Raw genomic sequence first — 22,495 nt, 5'->3', positions numbered from 1 at the left:
CCTCTTTCCTAATTTTGTTTATTTTGGCACTTTCTGGAGGAATGAGAAAAAGTGCTCTGCAAAATCCAGTTAAGTTTTTAACTGATTGAAATAACAGTAGGGTAGCGATGTATGTGACTGACTAGCAAGACATTACAGTAGCGATGTATTGTGACTGACTAGTAAGACATTACGGTAGCGATGTATTGTGACTGACTAGTCAGACATTACGGTAGCGATGTATGTGACTGACTAGTAAGACATTACGGTAGCGATGTATTGTGACTGACTAGTAAGACATTACGGTAGCGATGTATTGTGACTGACTAGTAAGACATTACGGTAGCGATGTATTGTGACTGACTAGTAAGACATTACGGTAGCGATGTATGTGACTGACTAGTAAGACATTACGGTAGCGATGTATTGTGACTGACTAGTAAGACATTACAGTAGCGATGTATTGTGACTGACTAGTAAGACATTACGGTAGCGATGTATTGTGACTGACTAGTAAGACATTACGGTAGCGATGTATTGTGACTGACTAGTAAGACATTACGGTAGCGATGTATGTGACTGACTAGTAAGACATTACAGTAGCGATGTATTGTGACTGACTAGTAAGACATTACGGTAGCGATGTATTGTGACTGACTAGTAAGACATTACGGTAGCAATGTATTGTGACTGACTAGTAAGACATTACGGTAGCGATGTATTGTGACTGACTAGTAAGACATTACAGTAGCGATGTATTGTGACTGACTAGTAAGACATTACGGTAGCGATGTATTGTGACTGACTAGTAAGACATTACGGTAGCGATGTATTTGACTGACTAGTAAGACATTACGGTAGCGATGTATTGTGACTGACTAGTAAGACATTACAGTAGCAATGTATTGTGACTGACTAGTAAGACATTACGGTAGCGATGTATTGTGACTGACTAGTAAGACATTACAGTAGCGACGTATTGTGACTGACTAGTAAGACATTACGGTAGCGATGTATTGTGACTGACTAGTTGAATGGTAGTGTAGTGATTTATAGTTAATTTTCTAAAACATGAAATGTTAAGAGCATGCTATGCATTAAAATTTTTCCAGATACGCAGGTTTGTCTGTACGCAGATTAAATTTTGAGGTGAAAATGCAGCCATTTTATCCAATGGGTCCACATGAACCTTAAGAAGAAGAATAATTCCAGGAACATGTACCAATAAAAGCCTTCTACGATCAGTTGGTAATCTTCCTATGGAAGATAAGTTTAATTAATTTAATTTAGTTATAATTTTCAATGGCGTATTAGATACATGTATCTTATTTTGGCTGTTATTAATGACGAAATTAAAGTGACGTTTCTTTAGTATGACGGTAGGGTATAGATGTATTGTTGAGTGATTAGTACGAGGGTAGGGTAGCGATGTATGGTTGTTGATTAAAATGATGGTAGGGTAACCATGTATGACATGTATGGTGGATGGTTAGTATGACGGTAGGGTAACGGTGTATGACATGTATGGTGGGTAGTTAGTATGACGGTAGGGTAACGGTGTATGACATGTATGGTGGGTGGTTAGTATGACGGTAGGGTAACGATGTATGACATTTATGGTGGGTAGTTAGTATGACGGTAGGGTAACGATGTATGACATGTATGGTGGGTGGTTAGTATGACGGTAGGGTAACGGTGTATGACATGTATGGTGGGTGGTTAGTATGACGGTAGGGTAACGGTGTATGACATGTATGGTGGGTAGTTAGTATGACGGTAGGGTAACGGTGTATGACATGTATGGTGGGTAGTTAGTATGACGGTAGGGTAACGATGTATGACATGTATGGTGGGTAGTTAATATGACGGTAGGGTAACAATGTATGACATGTATGGTGGATAGTTAGTATGATGGTAAGGTGGCGATTTATGACATGTATGGTGGATGGTTAGTATGATGATATGGTGGCGATTTATGGTGCCTGATTGAAATGACATTACGGTAGCGATGTATTGTGACTGACTAGTTGAATGGTAGTGTAGTGATTTACAGTGGATGTTTAGTATGACGGCAGGTAGCAATGCATGGTGGTTGATAAGTATAAAGGAAGGTGTATGAGTATATGGAGGCGGATTATGGTATGACGGTGTTATTCCGATAAAATTTCAGGTACAGACATTTGAAAGACAGCATTGATAAACACCGAATCCCCAAAATACAATTTTCTATATAATACTTCAAAAAAATGTATATATAAAAGTAATACTTTAAAATACTTTGAAAAAGAGGAAATATAAATAAGATATCCATTACAAAAAAGAACACATAGTGAACACCAACCAGTTTAAAACCTTAACAGATATGAACCTATAAATAAAGGTAGATTGTCACCTTTCAAATCAGTTTCTTCAAACCTGAATAAAAACTTCGCATCTTAAGTCAAGATATATATGATATTTAACAAATTACGAATTATCCATAATTTCCCGAAGCAGTAGTTCCACAGATCCGTGAAGCAGTATTTTATTTATTGAAATATAAAGATATACAGTTAAGTCAAAGTCAGTTGACAAAAAATAGTAGTTTTGGGTCGTCTATCTTTCAAAGCAGTCACTATTCTGAAATTATTTAAATGAACTATTAATTATTCAAATTCAAATTTGAACTGCTAAATCATGCTTATTATGCTATCAAAAGATTAAAAACTTTAATAAATATCTTTACAATATTTGTAAAATAAAAATAGAAGGGTTTTGCTTTTTACATCACCTAGTCCATTTATGATAGATTCCTTGATTTTTACCTGGCTTATATTTGTTATACCAGTGCTGCATTTCCTGCCAACCTTCTGGTTTTTCTTGAAGTAGTACATCTTCGGCTGTCTTGCCATCGGTGTTTAGTATTCTTGTATCAGCTCCGCATCTGTAATTTATGAGGTCAAGTTTAACATATGTATGTTGTTCTAATTAAAAAGTATTAAAGAAAACGAATTATAAAACATCAAATTCAATAAAATGCAATCACATTACCATTTGCCGGTTCAAATAAAAGAATTTACCGATGTTTTGACTTTGTCCCTTGTTCGTGTTAGATGTAGTCCAGTACAAATAACATTTATGATTTTCCGTCATTTGTTCCTTTGCTCATCTCAAACGATATTTAAACTTCACTTTTCAAAATCAATGTTTTTTATATTTTTCTAGTCTTTATACATCTAGTTTTAGATTTGTTTCACTTTCTGTCTTTGCGTATTTTATTGTGGACTTCTCCATCCCACAAAGTAACCCAGGGGCTTATCAACTGAACCCACTTTCTACGGTTGAATGTATGGAAATGCATTTGGACGTTGAATTCAATACCGCGTGTTGCATTTTTATAGGCAAATAGTTTGTATCAAGTTACTAAATTGGCCTTTTCAAAAAACAAAAACAAACTTTTTTTATATCAAATTTATTCTTATTCATATTCCAATAGATAACGAAAGATGATAATTGTTAAAGGGATTAGCAATAGTTTTAATGAATATTGTAGTGTTATTATGGTGATTCTCAAGAATGGTGAAGATTGTCTTCTTATAATAAAGCAACTTTATATAAAAAAAATGCTTCCATATTTGTGTTCTCCGTAAGTCGCGAAGAGTTTAGTAGAGACATGTAAAAAATAAGATCTATTAACAAATGCTGCAATCGTGACGCAATCACGACGCACTTTCAAATTGTTTTTTACTCAATTCTGTAAATACTACATGAAGTTTGTCCTTGTACAACCACAGATACAAGATTTAAATGTAATTAATTTCAATATCAATATGTATATTATTGAAGTTCTAATTGTACTTTATAGCTTAAACGTTAAGTTATGTTCAGTTTAGTGTTCTTATTTTTTTTCAACACTAAACTTATTAAAACCATACAGCCTCATATCGTCCTTAGGAAGTAAGGTAAGTTGTACTTCTGTTTCTTTTATACAGTGTATTTAAACAATACACCTTTTCATGACCAGATCACGAACAAGATTATTTATAAATACTGAAGACCTAGTCAATTGGAATAGCTTTCTCCTGAGTGAACCAGTATCGTTTAATATGCATTTGATCAGTTAAGGCAACACATTGTATATTGTAAAATGAAGGACGTTCGGTAAGCTTTGTATCTTTTCGAGACAACCCGAGATAGCATCGAAAATGTTTTAACAGTTTAAGTTTTTCATTTCAATTCGTAAGATGTCGCCACACCTGAAATGTTAAATTTGCGATTTCAAATTGTCTGAATACATTATTCTTAAAACATTATTTTATAAATGAAAAGAAGAGATACATTAGCACTTAGCCACTGGGTAAATAATGAAATACGGTAATATTAAAGAGTTTCGTGTGGTTATTTGAATCTTTATACTTAGCTGAACTTGTTTTGATTTGAACTAAAGTGTTTATAAAGTCAAGAAAAGTATATCGGTCAAAATGTAATCGCATTTTATGTTTAATCAAACCATACAATTTTGATGTTGTATACATATTGATATGAGAATTTTACTAGGTGCCGATTGCAATACTAGTATATTAAACCCGGATTTTTTATTTTAATGCCCAAAAGATGTAGTTCTGCAGCATGCATACATTCGGGAGTCCTGATATCTCAAAATAATGATTAAACATTAATTTCAGAGGTTATGCATATTTCTATATGTAAGGTAGAGAATTCAAAGAACCAGATCAAATATTAAAATACCGTAATTGTATTCTTTAATTAGTCATATCTAATTCATAAAAAAAAAAATCATTCCATATTATATTGTCTTGTCTTCATTCTTTATTTTTTGTCGATTTTCTTGTAAAACGAGAGAGGTAATATACCAATGAGAAACAGACCACATCTTGTTTAAAAAAAAAGAAAGAACAAAAACAACAACAAAAAAAACACACAGATATCGATTTAAATGATGTTGATGCATTGTAATGAATTATCCAAACTTCAAATCTCCGAGATAATCCGAAATGAAAACCAGTAGCCAATTTATATTTAAACATAGTGGTCATTTATATAAAAAAGAATTGTAAATATTTTGCCATTGGGAAATTGTTTGTTTGATGTTAACAAATGAACAGAATTATACTTTTTTCCCACACTTAAGCTTTAATCACTGCTAGTTAATAAAAATGCTCGTCTGTTCAGCATATTGTGAAAAGTTGGAAAAGCTCTTCAATTAAGATATATGCTTGTAGCAGTTTTACAAGTTTTCTTTAGTTTATATATTTTTTTAACTAACGACCTACAGCATTGTGTAAATTATGATAAATTGATGATATCACTGTTATAATCGGATAGTTTATGTACTATGTCTACAAATTAAATCATATATCTTATGAAAACACTTTTTTAAAGGGTGAGCATTTTTGTATGCCTATCCGTGAATTATGCGGGTTCTTACGTGTACCCTTTGAAATGGATCCTTTCTAACAAGAAGTTTTTTCCGAGACTGGTACCCAAAATATGACTCTAACCTTTCATGTCGGATGGTTGATCTATGGCATGTAGAGTAGGGTTAACGCCCAGATTTACTGGACCAAATAAAAATGGAAGGTTATAGATATCAGTGACCTTTTATTTTTAACAGCGATTATGATCGAAACCAGCTCAAGTTACAAATTGAATTAAATGTAATTATACGAGTATCTGTCTTTGTACACTTTTAATAATAGTGTTGGAAGGGAGTAGCTAGGTTCAAAATTATAAAATGTTGCATAACAGGTATTTACGACAGCATGACTCTTTTCTGAAATCCTAAATTAATATTCGATGGTCAAGATATGAACACGAAATTAAAATTTACAGTTTTAGAATAAGTAAAAGATTTTTTTTTCTTTAAATGATAAATTAAGGAAGTCTGTAATGATCAAAGTAAAATTTGGTGTTATTGGGTATATTCTATATAAAGTAATAGGTCCTTAACCACATTTATTAATACTATGACTTAATACATGAACTGTTTCTGGATGTAATTTCCTTGTACCAGACCACATAAGCCACAATGTTCGTATGTAGGATCGTTGTCAAATTTATCATCTAACCCTGAAGGCACATGAACTCCAATTTTACAGACCTTCCTAACATGTACATCGACAATATGAATTATTGGTCAACAGAAGTATTAACATATAGGATTGTTATTCTTTTTAAGTAATATTCAAAAAAAATATCTGTTGAATCTCACATTTAATACAAAAGGGTAAACAAACAGAACTGTATTGCTTACAAGTGATACGCAGGGGCGGATTCAGGCGTGCGCCCCCTCCCCCTTCTAAAATTTGCAAAGCATGGGTTGTCCTCAGCTTAATAAAGAATATTTCGATAATTTTACCTAAAACAAAATTAAGTTTCCGCCCCTAACCTAAACTCCTGGATCCACCCCTGATACCACCGCTTTAAATATTCCGTAAACAGTACGTTGAAGAGTAATGGATATCAAAATGCAGCACTCGGTATAGCATATTCACAGGAATCCTGATGATAAATTTCAGGAAACTCTTATTTGTAGTTCCGTAGAAAATTGTGATGAAAATTTTATACATGACCATTATGTGTAAGCATATATAAGTATTCAATAAACAGGAAGTTTATGAGCAATGAATAGGAAGAAGCATCACACGGCATAACAAGTTCAATTGGATCAAAATACAGATCGTGTGTCCACGTTTTGCTTATAAGGATCTGACATAACTCCGTCCTACTTTCTGTTCTGAAAAATGTTTGATGGTAAGTATTATTACGACAATATATGAGGATCCCTAAAGGTCGTTAAAACAGAAAGTAGAATGGAGCGTATTCAGATCCTTGTAAGCGAAGCGTGGACACAGGTACTGTATTTTTCAGATTTTAACAAGTTTACATGAAGCTTAATAACAAATTTCAGGAAGCTTTGATTTGTATTTCCTGAGAAAATGCGACGGAAATTCTATGGAGTGGGCTGACAGACGGACTGACGGACAGACAAGGGTAAAATCGTTTACAACCCTACCTTAGGAGGGAGAATTACTATATCCGCCTACGAATATTTAAATCAACAATAAAAACTGTACAAAACGACACTATATCTTAAATCAATTTTCAAATCATAAGTATATCTGCACATTTTATCAAACTTTAAATTTTGAAATTTAGATTTCAAGATTTTTCACAAGATGAAAGTCTCCAATAAAAGGGTAAATTCAGTGTAAATAAGAAGTATAAATAAGTATAGTATTTTTTTACCGTCAATATGATAACTGAAACTCGTAAGTAACACGTTATACGTAGAGGGCATAACTGTGAATCATACCTTTATTAAGTACTTTATAAGGTCGTAGCTGATTCCAATTGCGTTTTTAAAACATTTGCTCTTCTTGGTTGGTTCCATGATATGCGAAATGATTGATGGAGAAGGTACGATACGGTCACTTTTTGACCTTCTTAATTAAAAAATTAAAAAGTATCTACCAAATAACCTAAGATGTTCATAAGACATCAGTACGTCAGACATCAGTATGTCAAACATTAGTATGTTAAACATCAGTATGTCAGACATCAGTATGTTAGACATCAGTATGTCAGACATCAGTATGTTAGACATCAGTATGTCAGACATCAGTATGTTAGACATCAGTATGTTAAACTTCAGTATGTCAGACATCAGTATGTTAGACATCAGTATGTTAGACATCAGAATGTCAGACATCAGTATGTTAGACATCAGTATGTAAGACATCAGAATGTCAGACATCAGTATGTCAGACATCAGTATGTTAGACATCAGTATGTCAGACATCAGTATGTTAGACATCAGTATGTCAGACATCAGTATGTTACACATCAGCATGTTACACATCAGTATGTCAGACATCAGTATGTTAGACATCAGTATGTCAGACATCAGTATGTTAGACATCAGTATGTTAGACATCAGTATGTTAGACATCAGTACATAAGACATCAGTTTGTCAGACATCAGTACGTCAGACATCAGTATGTCAGATATCAGTATCAGTATGTCAGACATCAGTATGTCTGTCAGACATCAGTATTCATATTTTATAGTTTTGTCTTGTGTATTTGCATTAGGGCTTCACACTTCTTGAATTTAGTGCAAAACTGCATAAACTGCCAAATAGCCTCATTTTGAGATCATGTCATTAATTTTCAGATATGAGCATCTTTACCTAAAAAGTAAAAAGATATTTGCTACGAGATAAATATTACGCAGATACAATAGTGTGTAAAATATCTTTTTTTGGTAAGGCTGTTGCTCGTTTCTATTTTGTCCAAAAACTATGTGTAAAATAGCCATTTTAGCTTAAATATGTCAATTTCAACATGTTTATGACGCCATAATGACATCACTGGTGACCCCTCTGCACCAATACTTAATTGGTGAACTTAAAAAGAAGTTAGCTTCCTTGTTTCATGAGACTTTAATAACAAACAATAGCGTTTACATAGTTGCTTAAACAAGAATACAAAGTTTACCCGTCTGATTTTTGGGCAGAACGATTAAACAAAATCTACTGACCAATTTTTTTTTTTTTTTTTTTTTATCAGTGATATTTTTTTATGCTGGAATTTGCAAGGCGTAGCTATCGACGAATTTTTTCCATTTCTTTAAAACTTAAAGGAGTTCGGCATCATTATCTGTGAATTTTTTAATGCTGGAATTTGCAAGACTACAGTAGCTATCGACGAATTTGGTCTCAATCAATTTGATTTTTTTTTATGTATTTCAAATATACGGTTTTCATATTCAAGAATAGCTGGAATAACAACTTGTAGTCAGAAAAATAGAACCCTTACAGTCTAGATGTCAAGATTAGGACGTAAATAAAATAAAGCTTGTATTTCAAATGTTAAGTATACATAATGGTACGACTGAAATTGAATCTCTAAAATAGGAAATATAACTGCCGATTTAATATCTTTCTAAATTTAATAGCACTTGTCTCACATTTTAAGTCAAACAAAGACAAAACTCATTTAAAGTCGCCGAATAAGTTTCTTGTTGTAAGGTTGTTCTAGCGTGGTTAGAACATGTTAAAATTGCACTTACTTTGCTTTTGAATTACTGCTTGATGCGTATAACTTTTTTTTTTTAAGTTATATTTTAAAAGATTGAATGTTTTATTGTTGCTTTGTGGTTCTTAAATTGTCTTGTTTAAATAGTCATTTATGATTTTTTTTTTTATACTTTGTACCTTGAAAACATGGAAGCAAATCGACGTTTGGTTATGATTTTAACTTTTTATATTCCACTTGTCGGTTTTAATACTACATTGTAGGACTTCTTATGGTCGACGCTTGGTAGTTGTATGGGTACAGCATGTTATGTTTTATTTAGCATGTAAACATCAAATGTATTTTAATTATAATTGAATTTGAGACACCAGACCAAGGCCAGCCTTAGTCACATATAAGAAAATAACATATATCGACGTAAATAATGATAAACAAGAGTTAAAAGAAGAGAGAAGATTGTAACAATTTGTCTTATTTGTTTATCTCTCTCTCTCTCTCTCTCTCTCTCTCTCTCTCTCTCTCTCTCTCTCTCTCTCTCTCTCTCTCTCTCTCTCTCTCTCTCGTGTGTCGACATTTATTTGTACAATTTGCCATAGTTGTAAGTTAGACGATGGGGTAAGCGCTTACAAAAATGTTTGAATCCTTCATATGTAACGTCCTTATATAATTGAATTAAGATTAAGACGACATCGAAATAAAGAAAAATAATTACATTTTTTGCTAGTTATATTCTCCATCAATATGTACAAAAATCGTCTTGATTGATATATTGCATTCTTGGTGATTGTGAAAGAGTCGAAAAAAAAAATAAATGCACGTATTCAATTTCTAAATTTATAGATTTTTGTGCGTCTGTCCATAAGACCGTAGTTTTTTTTTTTTTTAAAAGTACCTCGCACCGTATTCTGTTAAAAGTTCAACATCTTTATTTTTAGAAATTAGTATCTTTGAATTTTAGCATATCTTCTGTCTTAAAACAACGATCTTTACTTGTTCGCGTAAATCATGTACAGTAATTATTCCGCCATGAAATATTGACCAAAAGGATAAAACGTGGGTCAGACATCAATATATATATATATTATAAATCTTAATAATTATATTTAAACAAATCTAGACTTATTGACATACCAAAAGAGAGTACTTCTTGAGCTTATCTCGTCTGAGTATGCATGAAATATTTGCCCCTGAGGTTAAACAAACATCAATCAATCAATATTTAGTTTATGATCCACAAGTAATACCTTACACTCAAGGTGAGGATGTTAATTATGTGCGAGGATATAATATACGTTTGGCTCCGTTCCGTTAATATTATTCATAGAAAACTAGAAGTATAGAAACAGTTATACTGATAAAAGTATCAAATTACTACAACTTGAATTGATTTAGGTTAAGTAACTATAACACGAATCCATATATGCCATAACTGTTGATTTAATAATCAGTAAAACTCTACAGACGTACTTCTTAAGTTTCATGTGTAGAAAGATTGCTTATAATTGAAAAAAGCAATATGGAAGGCATTATTGGATCTGATTTGTTTTTAGTAAACTGATTTATTTTGACAATCTATTTTCGCTTAGATTTTCAGTTCTTATACTCAAAGTTTATATTTTGTTTAGTTTCCACAGCAAAAATATAATTCAGAATAAATGCGTTTCAAAAAGAAATCGACTCTGACAAATCAAGTTTAATTTGAAAATGTCACGCAAAAAATGTAATGATCGTTTTTTTCGAAACCTTTATTTTACTGCCGCTAGTTTATTTTTTTCCTCATTTCGGCTGTTTGGAAAGGGCAGCAATTTTTGGTAGATATAGAAGCATTCATAGTAGAACTATCTGATTGGTTTTATGTATTTTACACAAAGGCTTTTAGTCAACATTATGAGGTACAAAATAAACTACCGGAGGTAAATATTGCACCATATATATTTTAAGGTTGAAAAAAATACATACATAAAAGCGGATAAAAGAATATGACATAAAATGAAATCAGGAATTTCAGAACATAACAAAAAAACACCAATCACAACTGCGTGACGTGCATGTACAAACAATAACGAGCACATGTTGCAAGGTCCAGGCACATGATATGGTAGTATATACCAGTTTTACATGTACATTCCCCCTTTTTCCCCTATCTAGATCGTATGGTTTGGATGACTTTAGCAAACATTTGAAATCGCCTTCAATTTTGATATTTGTGATAGGTGGACCAAGTCTGCCTTAGTAGAAAACTTGTCTGTGTGGTTATCATCTGTTTGCTCTTGCAATAAGTTGATTATTCAAGGTATTATATATAAAGACTTTTTATTGTTGGTTTAATGTTTTACCGTGACTATAACGTTGTATATCCGTTTTAGTTATAAATAGCAGATAGGATGTTAAATATTGGGTATTACATAAGCCCAAAAATGGAACAGACATCAGGTTCAACGAAAGTGTATCAATTGAAAATATATAAAACCTTCAATTTATTTGGTAAAGTATTTGTAGTTATTTTGTATTCTGTTAATGCATAATACCTGCACATACACGTCAATGTCCCAAGGCTAGAACCTCGTCAGCGATCTTTTTACATATCTAAATGTTTTATTTAACTTTCGATTTGATGGTTAAGCACGTGGTATATAACTATAAGAGAACATGTAAAATTAACATTTAGACAACAGAAAGATTTTTAACTGTACGATAATTGTCATAAACAAATAAAATGTTGGTTTCACAATAAAATAAAAAGGGCTGATATGTATATGAGTAAATTCAGAATGAACATAACAAGATAGTCTTAAAGATCACACAATATTGATTATTAAAAAAAAACTGTTCAGCTTAAAGTCTACAGAGGTATGTATATTTACATTCTCTATGACTTTGATTTACGTCAGAGTGTTATCAATGATAAAGCATTTTATGCACATTCAATAGTTTTGTTTATATTCTTTATGTCAAATACTTATTTTAAATAATGTAAAACTAGGTTAAGGATGCTCTGATATACTATTTCAAATGAATTTTCTATATCAATTTGTAATAAATGTGCATACTGATCTATGCAGTATTTGCTTTTATACACAAATTTCTATATGCAAGTACGTCGTTTGCTACCTCTGACCAGGTTCTTTTCCGATCCCTCAACCCTTCTATCCAATTTTCATGTAACCTTGTTATGACACTGACCCTTTTAACAACCCTAACTCATTTTCAAATACTTATTATGTGTTATAAGATTTATGTGTTACTTATATATCTATGTTAGTAAAATTGATACCAGATTTTAAAAGATAATACGTGTACATATGCAAGCTTAAGGTAGTAATGATTACTTTTATATGTGCATGTTCATCATGATGAATGTTTTCCAATAAATATAAAAAGATAAGGAGATGTGATATGATTGTCAATGAGACAACTATTCACCAAACACCCAAGGACAAGGATTCGAACAACTGTATGTCACAGTGCGGCTTTCAACAAATAGATTGATTGATTAAGTGTTGGTTTTTAACGCCACATTCAACACTATTGGCTATTACGGCATTGTCAAGTTCGTTTTCAACTTTGAGTTTGAATATACCTTTGATATCTTCCGCCCATCTTTTGTATTGTATTCTGAAATATTTTTCAAGTATATTGTATACACGTGTTTGTTGTTGAAAAGTTTGTCATCTAGCTTTATTTTGTTTTGTTTCGTTGGGTTGCTGTCTCAGTGACGAATAATCCAGTGAAATATGCATTCATATTCATAGTTATCGAGATGCATGATCTGAAATGCAAAGGTAAAAAAAGGAAAAAATAAAAAAGTATGTTTTAAACGATCGATTCAATAAGAGACGAGACATTAATAGTGCCTAGAATAGTTGTCGCTTTAAGGAGTGTGATAGATCTTATAGAAAAAAGAAATAACAATAAACAGTCACTTTTGTTATGTTTCATTAAAAAATTCCGATTATCATTTTTGATTTATGAACGATTTAATGCTTTTGGGCTTAACAGGAAATCTCCATTAGGCAACATCTTACAGATCTGAAGGTCCAAACAATTTAATGGAGCCTCATGGATCAATAGTTGAATATTAAAAGTATTTACACACTATCTTACAAACTGACAATAGTTACATAGGTAAACTATCTAGGAATATACAGAAATGGAAAGCATTGATTTTAAAAAGCAATATGCCAAAACAGATTAACAACAACAAAGAACAGACATAAAGATGATTAAAAAAATACATAAAAATGATAAATAATCATAAAGATAATCGATAAAAAAAATATTAGATAAGCATATTAAATAAACATAAAGATAATCAAACATAAAAATAATCAATAAACATAAAGATATAATAGTCACTAAACGTAAAGATAGTCAATAAACGTAAAGATAGTCAATAAACATCACAGACTGAATGATATGTTTTTGTTTATATGTCTATCCTCATTTCATCTAGGAACACTTTAATGTGTTTCGCTATTGTGGGTATATGCGGTGTCTCCTTTACAAAATGCATTCTAGAAATACTATAATGTATGTTAACAAGTGTTAATGAGATGCATAACATACTAACAATTAAATATGAACTTTACAACCCCTACGAATTTATTACTATTATTACGGCTTTTAAAAATAGTTGTAAGGGAAAATTTGTGTGAGCAATTTACACCTATTCCCAATCGCAGCCCCACACCAAAACATTCTAAGTACAATATATAAAAATGTGTAAAATGTAATATAGAAGAATTCAAAAACGAAAAATGAAAAAAAATGTTTCAAAGTAAAAATTGTTCCTATTTTCTAATTGATTTATAACCGACCTCATCAGAGGATTCGACGATACTGAACTTACTCAGTAAAAGAGCATCTTCTGTCATACAAGTGAGAGATTTAGCTAGCTATAAAACCAAGTTTAATCAACCATTTTCTACATAAGGAAATGCCTGTACCAAGTCAGGAGTATGACATTCGTTTTGATGTGTTTGAGCTTTTGATTTTGCCATTTTGTTAAGGACTTTCCGTTTTGAATTTTCCTTGGAGTTTGGTATTTTTGTTCTACTTTGTGGAATGTGAAAAGACGATTTATACTGGCTAGTTTTTATTTATTTGGAGAAACCCCTGAATGAAGTATGCCGCGTAAAAACAAAAGGAATAAGTCGGAAAGAAGAGAAGTAGAATTGGTTCCCATAGGAATGGTTTGAAGAACACGTCCACCAAACGTAAGAAATATGTTATTGGCAATCATACCCCATCTCCTTATTTATTTACTAATAGTTATCAATTTGCAATACTGATATTTACAAGAAAACAAACATGTAAGTTTCTTTTTTTATATAGTAGTACTATTCAGATGTTCAACATTAACTTTCTCTTAGTTTATAAATAATGCTAAACATCAAAATAATTCTATTTGATATATCTTTGCTTCAAGACCTTATTTTTAGCTTTATTTTCAAAGCTTAACGTATTTGTAGTCCTACTTTTATTCGTTTTCGTTGACGATCATTACCCAATCAAATTTCTCCTATTTATCTGATGATGATGTTACTCTATGCAGTACACTGGAACATGTTCGAGTATTAGAATGTACTATTTCATAAAACACCAGACAAAGAACTTTGAACTTACTTGGAGCGTTCTGTCTTATTTAACTACTATAGGTGATTACATTTCGTCGTTTGTGGTAAGCGTTTGTATATAACTGAACACTTTATGACTACCTCTATAGTCTGTTATATCTCGAAACAAGTCCCACTGACATGTCTTATGAGTTGTTTGTTTCTGTAAATGTCTGTTTTGTTTGAGACATTTGTCTCTCATTGGTTTAAAAATGAGCCTTTGAATATCTTGGACGACTGTGTTATGCTAGTTCTGTTTTTTATTGATGAGGCAGATATATTCATAGTCTGTCCTTTTGTTAGCAAACATTTTGTTTTGTTGATTTAAAATCACTTTCTCCCTTGCATTAGCAGTTATATTTGAATGTCTTTGTGTGTTTTGTTGATAGTTGGAGTACTTACTGAGAAATGCCTTGAGACGTCTTTGAATATTTGCATTAAAAAAAGTTTGATTGTATTGCATTTACTATTCTTTTTTACTTGGGACAATTGCATATAATGTTTTTGGAATGTTATGACCATCTTTGCTTGGGGCAGATGCATTATATGTTTTCGTATATTGTTACCTTCTTTGTATGAGATAGATGTATTTCATCAAACAGTGGTCAAATCACATTGTTTGTTAATGTGGAAAAATATTTGGGGAATGCAACAACGAAAGAGCAAACTCAACTACACTTTAAAAACAAATGAAATCATTTAAAAAGGACTTACGGTTTTGAATTTCCCTTGGAGTTCGGTATTTTTGTTAATTTACTTTTTACTGACTTTATGAAAGAGGGACGAAAGATAGCAAAGGGACAGTCAAACTCATAGATCGAAAACAAACTGACAACGCCATGGCCAAAAATAAAAAGACAAACAGACAAATAATAGTACAGATGACACAACATAGAAAACCAAAGACTAAGCAACAAGAACCCCACCAAAAACTGGGGGTGATATGAAATATGTATGAGTACTAATTGCCACCACCTACTTATGCTTTTAACTTTCAAGATACTTTACCAAACTTTCGAAGAGTAGAGCAGTTTGGTTCTTTATGTTGGTCCAAAGTATTTCATTTATTTATAATTGGGCTTTGAATCTTTTCAGCCTAATATGACCTTTTATCTAAATTGTATTGTTTTATTAATATTTTTGGAAAACAGATAGTTTTATCTGTAATTGGTTAGGGGAAGGTGGTCTTTGAATAAATTACATGTAGATTCCTAAAGAAAGTTTATTTAAGATGATTTGGTACTATAAAACGAAATCATATTAAGTAGTTGAAATACAGATGGTGTACATCCATCATGAGAATGTAGTAGCTCAATAGGAAGTTAAGACCCTGAAATCTGAAAAGGTATTTAAAAAAGTAAAATTTCAGTCTTTTCCTCGACGTAATCAGCTATTCTGTCCAGCAATCTTTTGTGACATTGTCAGAACACGACTCCAACCGAGGGTTCGGAAAGACTGACAAGAGGCGGAAGATACCAAGGGGAAATTCAAAACTCTACATTCGAGAGAAACTGTAAACGCCATGGTCAAAAGCGAAAGATCACGAATATACAAAAAACACAAAATACTTAATAATATTGACATATATATATATTGTATATACTAATGTGCTCTCCATTTAAATAAACACTAACATTCTCATAATATTGTTTATCTTTTATTGACAAATTCGTATTACCAAATATGTATTTATCATCTGAGAATGTTGTCCACACTTTTCATAAGCTGATTAATGCTCTGTGTCTGACAATTTAATTGTCTCGGTGATGTTCCAAAAAATAACATATTCACATCTTTAAATGTGTCATGAAACATTTGTGTATTTAACTTCACTTGATGTTTACTTTAAATATTCCTTGTATTTACTTGATAGATTTTATCGAGGTTTATACCGCTGGAAGCCCCGCAAGGTAGGATCTATTTTCAATGGATTGTATTCATCCGAACAGAAAATAAGAGCTGTTGACATCGGTGAAAATATTTGTTCTATTTTGGCTCGAATGAACAATACATAACAAGAAGGAAAGGGTTCGGAACTAATAAACCTTTAATCCATCAATAAGCAATCATGTCATTAGGATTTCTCACAATCTACACGATTATCAAGTGACCCGCAGAGCAGACGACAGTAGATAATAACACTTTGTTCATAGTATATCGATCCGAGGCGTCACAGGCGAGTGATTCAACGACATATAAACAATTTTATAGCGAGTTTCTCATCGTATAATATAAACCAATTTCCATAGATTATAAAACTATTCACGTATAATTTCGGATGTTTATTTGATATATTGTTCTGTTAATCATTACAAATACATTTTAGTTTTTAGTACAAGCAGACAGATCGACCAAATTACAAGTTCTCCTAATATTGAATGTAAACCAATGACTAAATTACACTGCATGAACTTCAACGAAACCAAACCCATAAAAATGAAAAGACAATACGTGACCTTTCAGTTAAGCACCCGTCGAATACTCAATAGTCAAATTATCACCAATCGTGTGTTCATTCTTATCAACATTCTGGCTTAGTTATAGTTCCTAGTAATTTAAACATTACAAATGTCGTCGAGTTTGAAGTTCATTTAAAAGGTAGAAGGATAGCATTTTGAAATTAATTACCTAAAACAACTGTGAACATTTATCGGTCCATTAGTGTTTAAAATCTATTGGCATTCTGTTTTAAAAGAGGCAAACTTTGATTGGCCAATAGACATACTTTTTTCATTCATCTCCACATCAGCATTTTATGTTCGAATAAGTGCTTATATCTCTACACTTTCATTTAAAAACAAACTAAGTTTAAATAACAAATAGATTGATGAATAATTCTGTTTTCCTTTTGCTTCTCATTAGTTATGCATATAATGCATATAAACATATTGAAATATCTACAAATAAGACATCCAGATATATAAACAGATATCATTCATATTTTACTCAACACGGAACTATCATGCCTATTACATTGCATCTTAAATGTAACAAAACACATGATATATCAAAAGGATAAAATGAATTACCAAAATTACTTGAAGTACAACAGACGAACCAACCATCAACTCTAGACTTCTCCGAGAAAATGGCCCTACAAATAAAGACAACCAACACACGTTCCCGTTGGCTGACTTGGTACAGGCATAAAATGTGGTGAGGTCAAACCAGTTTTAGCATAACCCCGACCCCTTGGCCTATTTAGACGTATGACGTGAAAGTAAAACACACAATAAAACCTGCAAAGTGCAGGTACAAACAGAATGATTCCTAGGGTAAAATATGTTAATATGACACGGGTTATGTTCTTCTCATATATGTTATGATGGTATGATACTAAACCCCTAACGGGAAGGATTGTGCCTGATATTCATATGATGAAGACATAATCTTTCATTCAGTTTAATTGAAGTCTGGAGCTGGCATGTCAGTTAACTGCTAGTAGTCTGTTGTTATTTATGTATTATTGTCATTTTGTTTATTTTCTTTGGTTACATCTTCTGATATCAGACTCGGACTTCTCTTGAACTGAATTTTAATGTGCGTATTGTTATGCGTTTACTTTTCTACATTGGCTATAGGTATAGGGGGAGGGTTGAGATCTCATAAACATGTTTAACCCCGCCGCATTTTTGCGCCTGTCCCAAGTCAGGAGCCTCTAGCCTTTGTTAGTCTTGTATTATTTTTAATTTTAGTTTCTTGTGTACAATTTGGAGTTTAGTATGGCGTTCATTATCACTGAACTAGTATATATATTTGTTTAGGGGCCAGCTTAAGGACGCCTCCGGGTGCGGGAATTTCTCGCTGCATTGAAGACCTGTTGGTGACCTTCTGCTGTTGTCTGTTCTATGGTCGGGTTGTTGTCTCTTTGACACATTCCCCATTTCCATTCTCAATTTTATTAATAGGAATTTGTTGTAGGAATCTAGTTAGGGTAGCAACGTCTGCTTTACTTTTTCATTATTATGCATTGGGTAAAAGGACTTCATGGTTTTGAATGCAGATATGATGAAAAGATTGTTTATGGTTTCTATTGAATCTACTGTTAGAACATCTGCATAACTTGGAAATCAAGTTTTTGGAAAATAAATAAGCAATTTGTTTAAATGACCTCTTAATTATTGCAAACTGTACGAGGATCAGGATTTGTCTTTCAACCGAGATCAGAATGCTTATTGTAGCCTGTAGATAACAATTCGGACTTTTATAAGTCTTGTCGACAATTGGACCTTTTATTGGTTCTTAGTGTTGCCTTTAGATTTATTCATCTTTAATTTTCTTCTTCTTCTTCTTCTTCTTCTGAGAGAGAGAGAGAGAGAGAGAGAGAGAGAGAGAGAGAGATAAATAGATTTAAACGTTATGTGTTGCTATTTATAAGCACTTATATATATGTCCAGTATTGTTATAATAATTGACACTGAAGAAGGCTATTTGTTAAGCCGAAATATTTGTCAACACGATTTAATAACAACATCTTCGTATAATACCATCTTATATAAGTATCGCTGTGCAAATCTCTAGACTTATATGTATATATATATATATAGGATCTTCATCAAAGCTAATTTCTTTTTGTTTAATGTAGAATGCATCATAAGCCCTTGAACCTGCGAAAATTTTACGAAATATGGGGGTTAAAGTATCAGCAAGTTAACACGAAATAAGATATCTAATATGCGCTATGGATTCAAATAGTCCTTCAGTCAGGTGGTTAATTCATCTGTTACATTTGATTTTCAGTCCGCTTGACACTAAATCTGGGTTTTACCATTAATTCAAAACTATTCTAATATATAGATTAAAAATTGACTTCACGAGAGAAGGGCATTAAAAAATCAGAATTTCTGCGAATTTTTTATTTATCTAAGGGTAAATTTAGACATATCCCAGGTTATTGAAATGGCGTATGTATCATTTTTATTTTTTATCACTGTTTGATTAGCACATGCAGGAATAGATAAGTTTTAAATAAATGACACTTGGGCATCGGTAAACTACCATCGCCTCTTATTTAAATAGTTGGCGTTTGACAACGAAGAAAATATTCTGAATATTATATTTTTTTATTTATTTCTAAACTAGGTGATTCAAACTATGAGGGCCGTTGCTTAAGTGTTTCCTCTGGATAAAGTAAACGATTATAAACTTTTTTCTCTTCTACCTTTTAAATTGCTATAAGGATAGAACAATTGAACTATTGTTAAAGATACTTGATTGTTTATTCTGATATGGATTGGCGAATTTTAAGTAGACATGAATTGCTTCTTTAGGGCATATTTAACTACAACAGGTTTCGATCTTAAAAGAATGATGTGGTATGTTTTATCCATATAGTTTGTCCTTCAAACTTCAATAATGTGTAATCCTTTCATTATTCACCAGATATCCAAGTTAAGAAATAAGACTATTTCCAGTATAAGAATAAGGAGATTTGGTTTGTCCATTTCAAAAGATTTGAAAAGGTCTATCTCTAAAGATTTATACAGTTACTAATATCCACAATATAGTTCGCCAACAATATCGTTAATGAATTCTTACTCACTGTTGCGGAAGTTCATGTCATTAAAACGTTTCTATCACATGTCCTTCGATTATTTTTACTGATGATGGTAAAGAAATCTTTCCGTTTAGACAACGAAAAGACTTCTGTTTATTTGTTTTCTTCATAAAAATGTATATAGTCATTGGTATCCAATAATAAGTGGCACTAAAAATAGAGATATATAACTGGGTACAAACATTAAAAAATATTACAAGGGTTTATTGTTCAATTGAGATACCCATTTAAATGTCATGAAATCAAAACTATTGAGATACAAACCTGATAATAGCCATCATGATCCTGTAGGTACCCTTTTTTCTCATGACTTTGTGAAGAGCCGTTTCTCCTTTGTTGTCAAGAGCATCAATCTCTATATCCTTACAAACCATCATATAAATAGCTTGGATTGTGTCTGGTTCACAGAATCTTTCCCCATATTCAACAAGCAAATGAAGTAAAGTTCCTGATGTTTCTTCGTCTCGAAGATTGACATCTTTTCCGCTTTTTAAATATTCCCATAGGGATTTCATTACGGCATCAGGACTGCCTGAAACTACTGTTTTGTATAACTTAGTTTTTCTGAGATTCATGGTTATCTATTTGTTTATCGACAATACTTTTACTATGTATACATACAAACGTTGAGAAATCGTTTCACAAGTATTCAATCCTACTAAATCTTTCACTACACCTTACAAACGTGTATTCTATTCATTCTTTTGACAAATAATGTTCTACTTTTTAAATGTCCGGTGGTTTTTCACTCTTATATCATTTCTACATACACATCAAATGTACAGGTAAATACATTTACCTGGTGTTTACCTGTCCGCTTTCAATAATGACGTTCACCTGTAATACTCGACGATAGATGTGTTAAATAAGTATGTCAAACAGTAATTGCCGATTGACTCTCGTTTCGGATCGATATCTCTGTTTCGAAAGGTACTAATTTTTCAAGGATATTGGTATTGTCTGTGATTTTTAGTTCTATGACAATCAGTCTTTTTGTTTTATTTTGTTCCATTACTGCTTGTCTCTAATTTCTTCTAAAATTGTTGCTTTCAAAACATGGTTTGTTTGTTTGTAATGCATAGCAACACATTATTGAATTTCAACAAACAGGTGATCAGCATCATCTTTAATACATTACTTATTGTCAGAAATACCGATCATCTCTTTTTATAGTTCGAGCGTAGTAACCAATCCTTTCGGTATTCTTTTTAGATGAACGAAAATATTATACATTATAATATTTAAAAAGTAAAATAACTAAAATATCGAACTCCAAGAAATATTCAAAACGGAAAGTCCGTTATCAAATGGCAAAATCAAAAGCCTAAACATCTGAAACGAATGGAAAACAATTGACATATTCCTGACTTGGTACAGACATTTCCTTATATATAAAATGGTGGATTAAACCTGGTTTTGAAGCTAGCTAAACCTCTCACTTGTATGACAGTCGATTAGAGTCTTCTTAAATCGAATGTGTATGTGATTTTCGAACAATGGCTGTCATTCATCTTCTTGTCTCTAAATTGAACATTGATTTTGTTTGTCCTTCATCAATGACTTATTTTAATCAGATTTGTATGCATACTGTTTTGTTTGAAAACTGTCTATTTGGATTTATATTTTCTTGCTGTTATCTTTTTTATGGATTTTTTTACTTGCCAGAGTTGCGGATTTTCAAATTGATGATGAACTCACTTTACAAAATATTTATGATTTATGACCTGTGACAAGGGATATGAGGATACTTAGAGGATTTTTTTACAGTTATGACGATCTAAGTTTGAAGGAATATTCAAGATTGACATGTAATTGAGGGAAGAGTGGATACTATGGGGGAAATCGGAACCAATAAGTCGAAGAGAGACAAACCTTTCTATGCCCAAAGGCTAAACAAATATTTTTGTTTGTTGGAAGCAGAATGGTTTTGCACAAAATATGGTTTTCCCTTACTACCACAAGTGGAGCAGGATTTGGTTACCCTTCCGTAATACATGAGATCATCCCCGGTTTTTTTGTGAGGTGCGTGTTGCTCATTCTTTAGTTTTCTATGTTGTGTTTTGTATACTGTTGTTTGTGGTTTTGGTCTTTTTCTTTTTTTTACCATTGCGTTGTCAGTTTATTTTCGACTTATGAGTTTGAACATTCCGTTGGTATCTTTCGCCTCTCTTTTAAACAAGATATTGGTACAATGCATTTACGTTGAATCAAATAATTCTGTCCATCTGTCTACTAGTTCTTGGTGAGAAATATTTGAGTTAAAGAAGAGAAAGTAAACGAAAAAATGGTTCAAGATTGTATGTAC

The 22,495-nt window shown here is 32.1% G+C and overlaps 1 protein-coding gene across 1 annotated transcript in view; it reads right to left on the bottom strand.

Annotated features, from left to right (window-relative positions):
• Positions 1-21,002, bottom strand: part of LOC127736049 (uncharacterized) — a 35,441-nt gene extending 14,439 nt beyond the window's left edge. The window contains exons 1-2 of the mRNA XM_052246545.1: positions 20,455-21,002; positions 2,784-2,902 (exon numbers count right to left, since the gene is read on the bottom strand). Of these exons, the coding sequence (XP_052102505.1) occupies positions 2,784-2,902; positions 20,455-20,765 (430 nt within the window). The 5' untranslated portion in view covers positions 20,766-21,002. The remainder of the gene's footprint in view (positions 1-2,783; positions 2,903-20,454) is intronic.
• Between the last annotated feature and the right edge of the window lie 1,493 nt (positions 21,003-22,495).

This window comes from Mytilus californianus, unplaced genomic scaffold (genome assembly GCF_021869535.1).
Source record: "Mytilus californianus isolate M0D057914Y unplaced genomic scaffold, xbMytCali1.0.p SCAF_3, whole genome shotgun sequence".
In the NCBI taxonomy this organism is placed as follows: Eukaryota; Metazoa; Mollusca; class Bivalvia; order Mytilida; family Mytilidae; genus Mytilus; species Mytilus californianus.
This window is presented reverse-complemented; position numbering and strand designations above follow the sequence as displayed.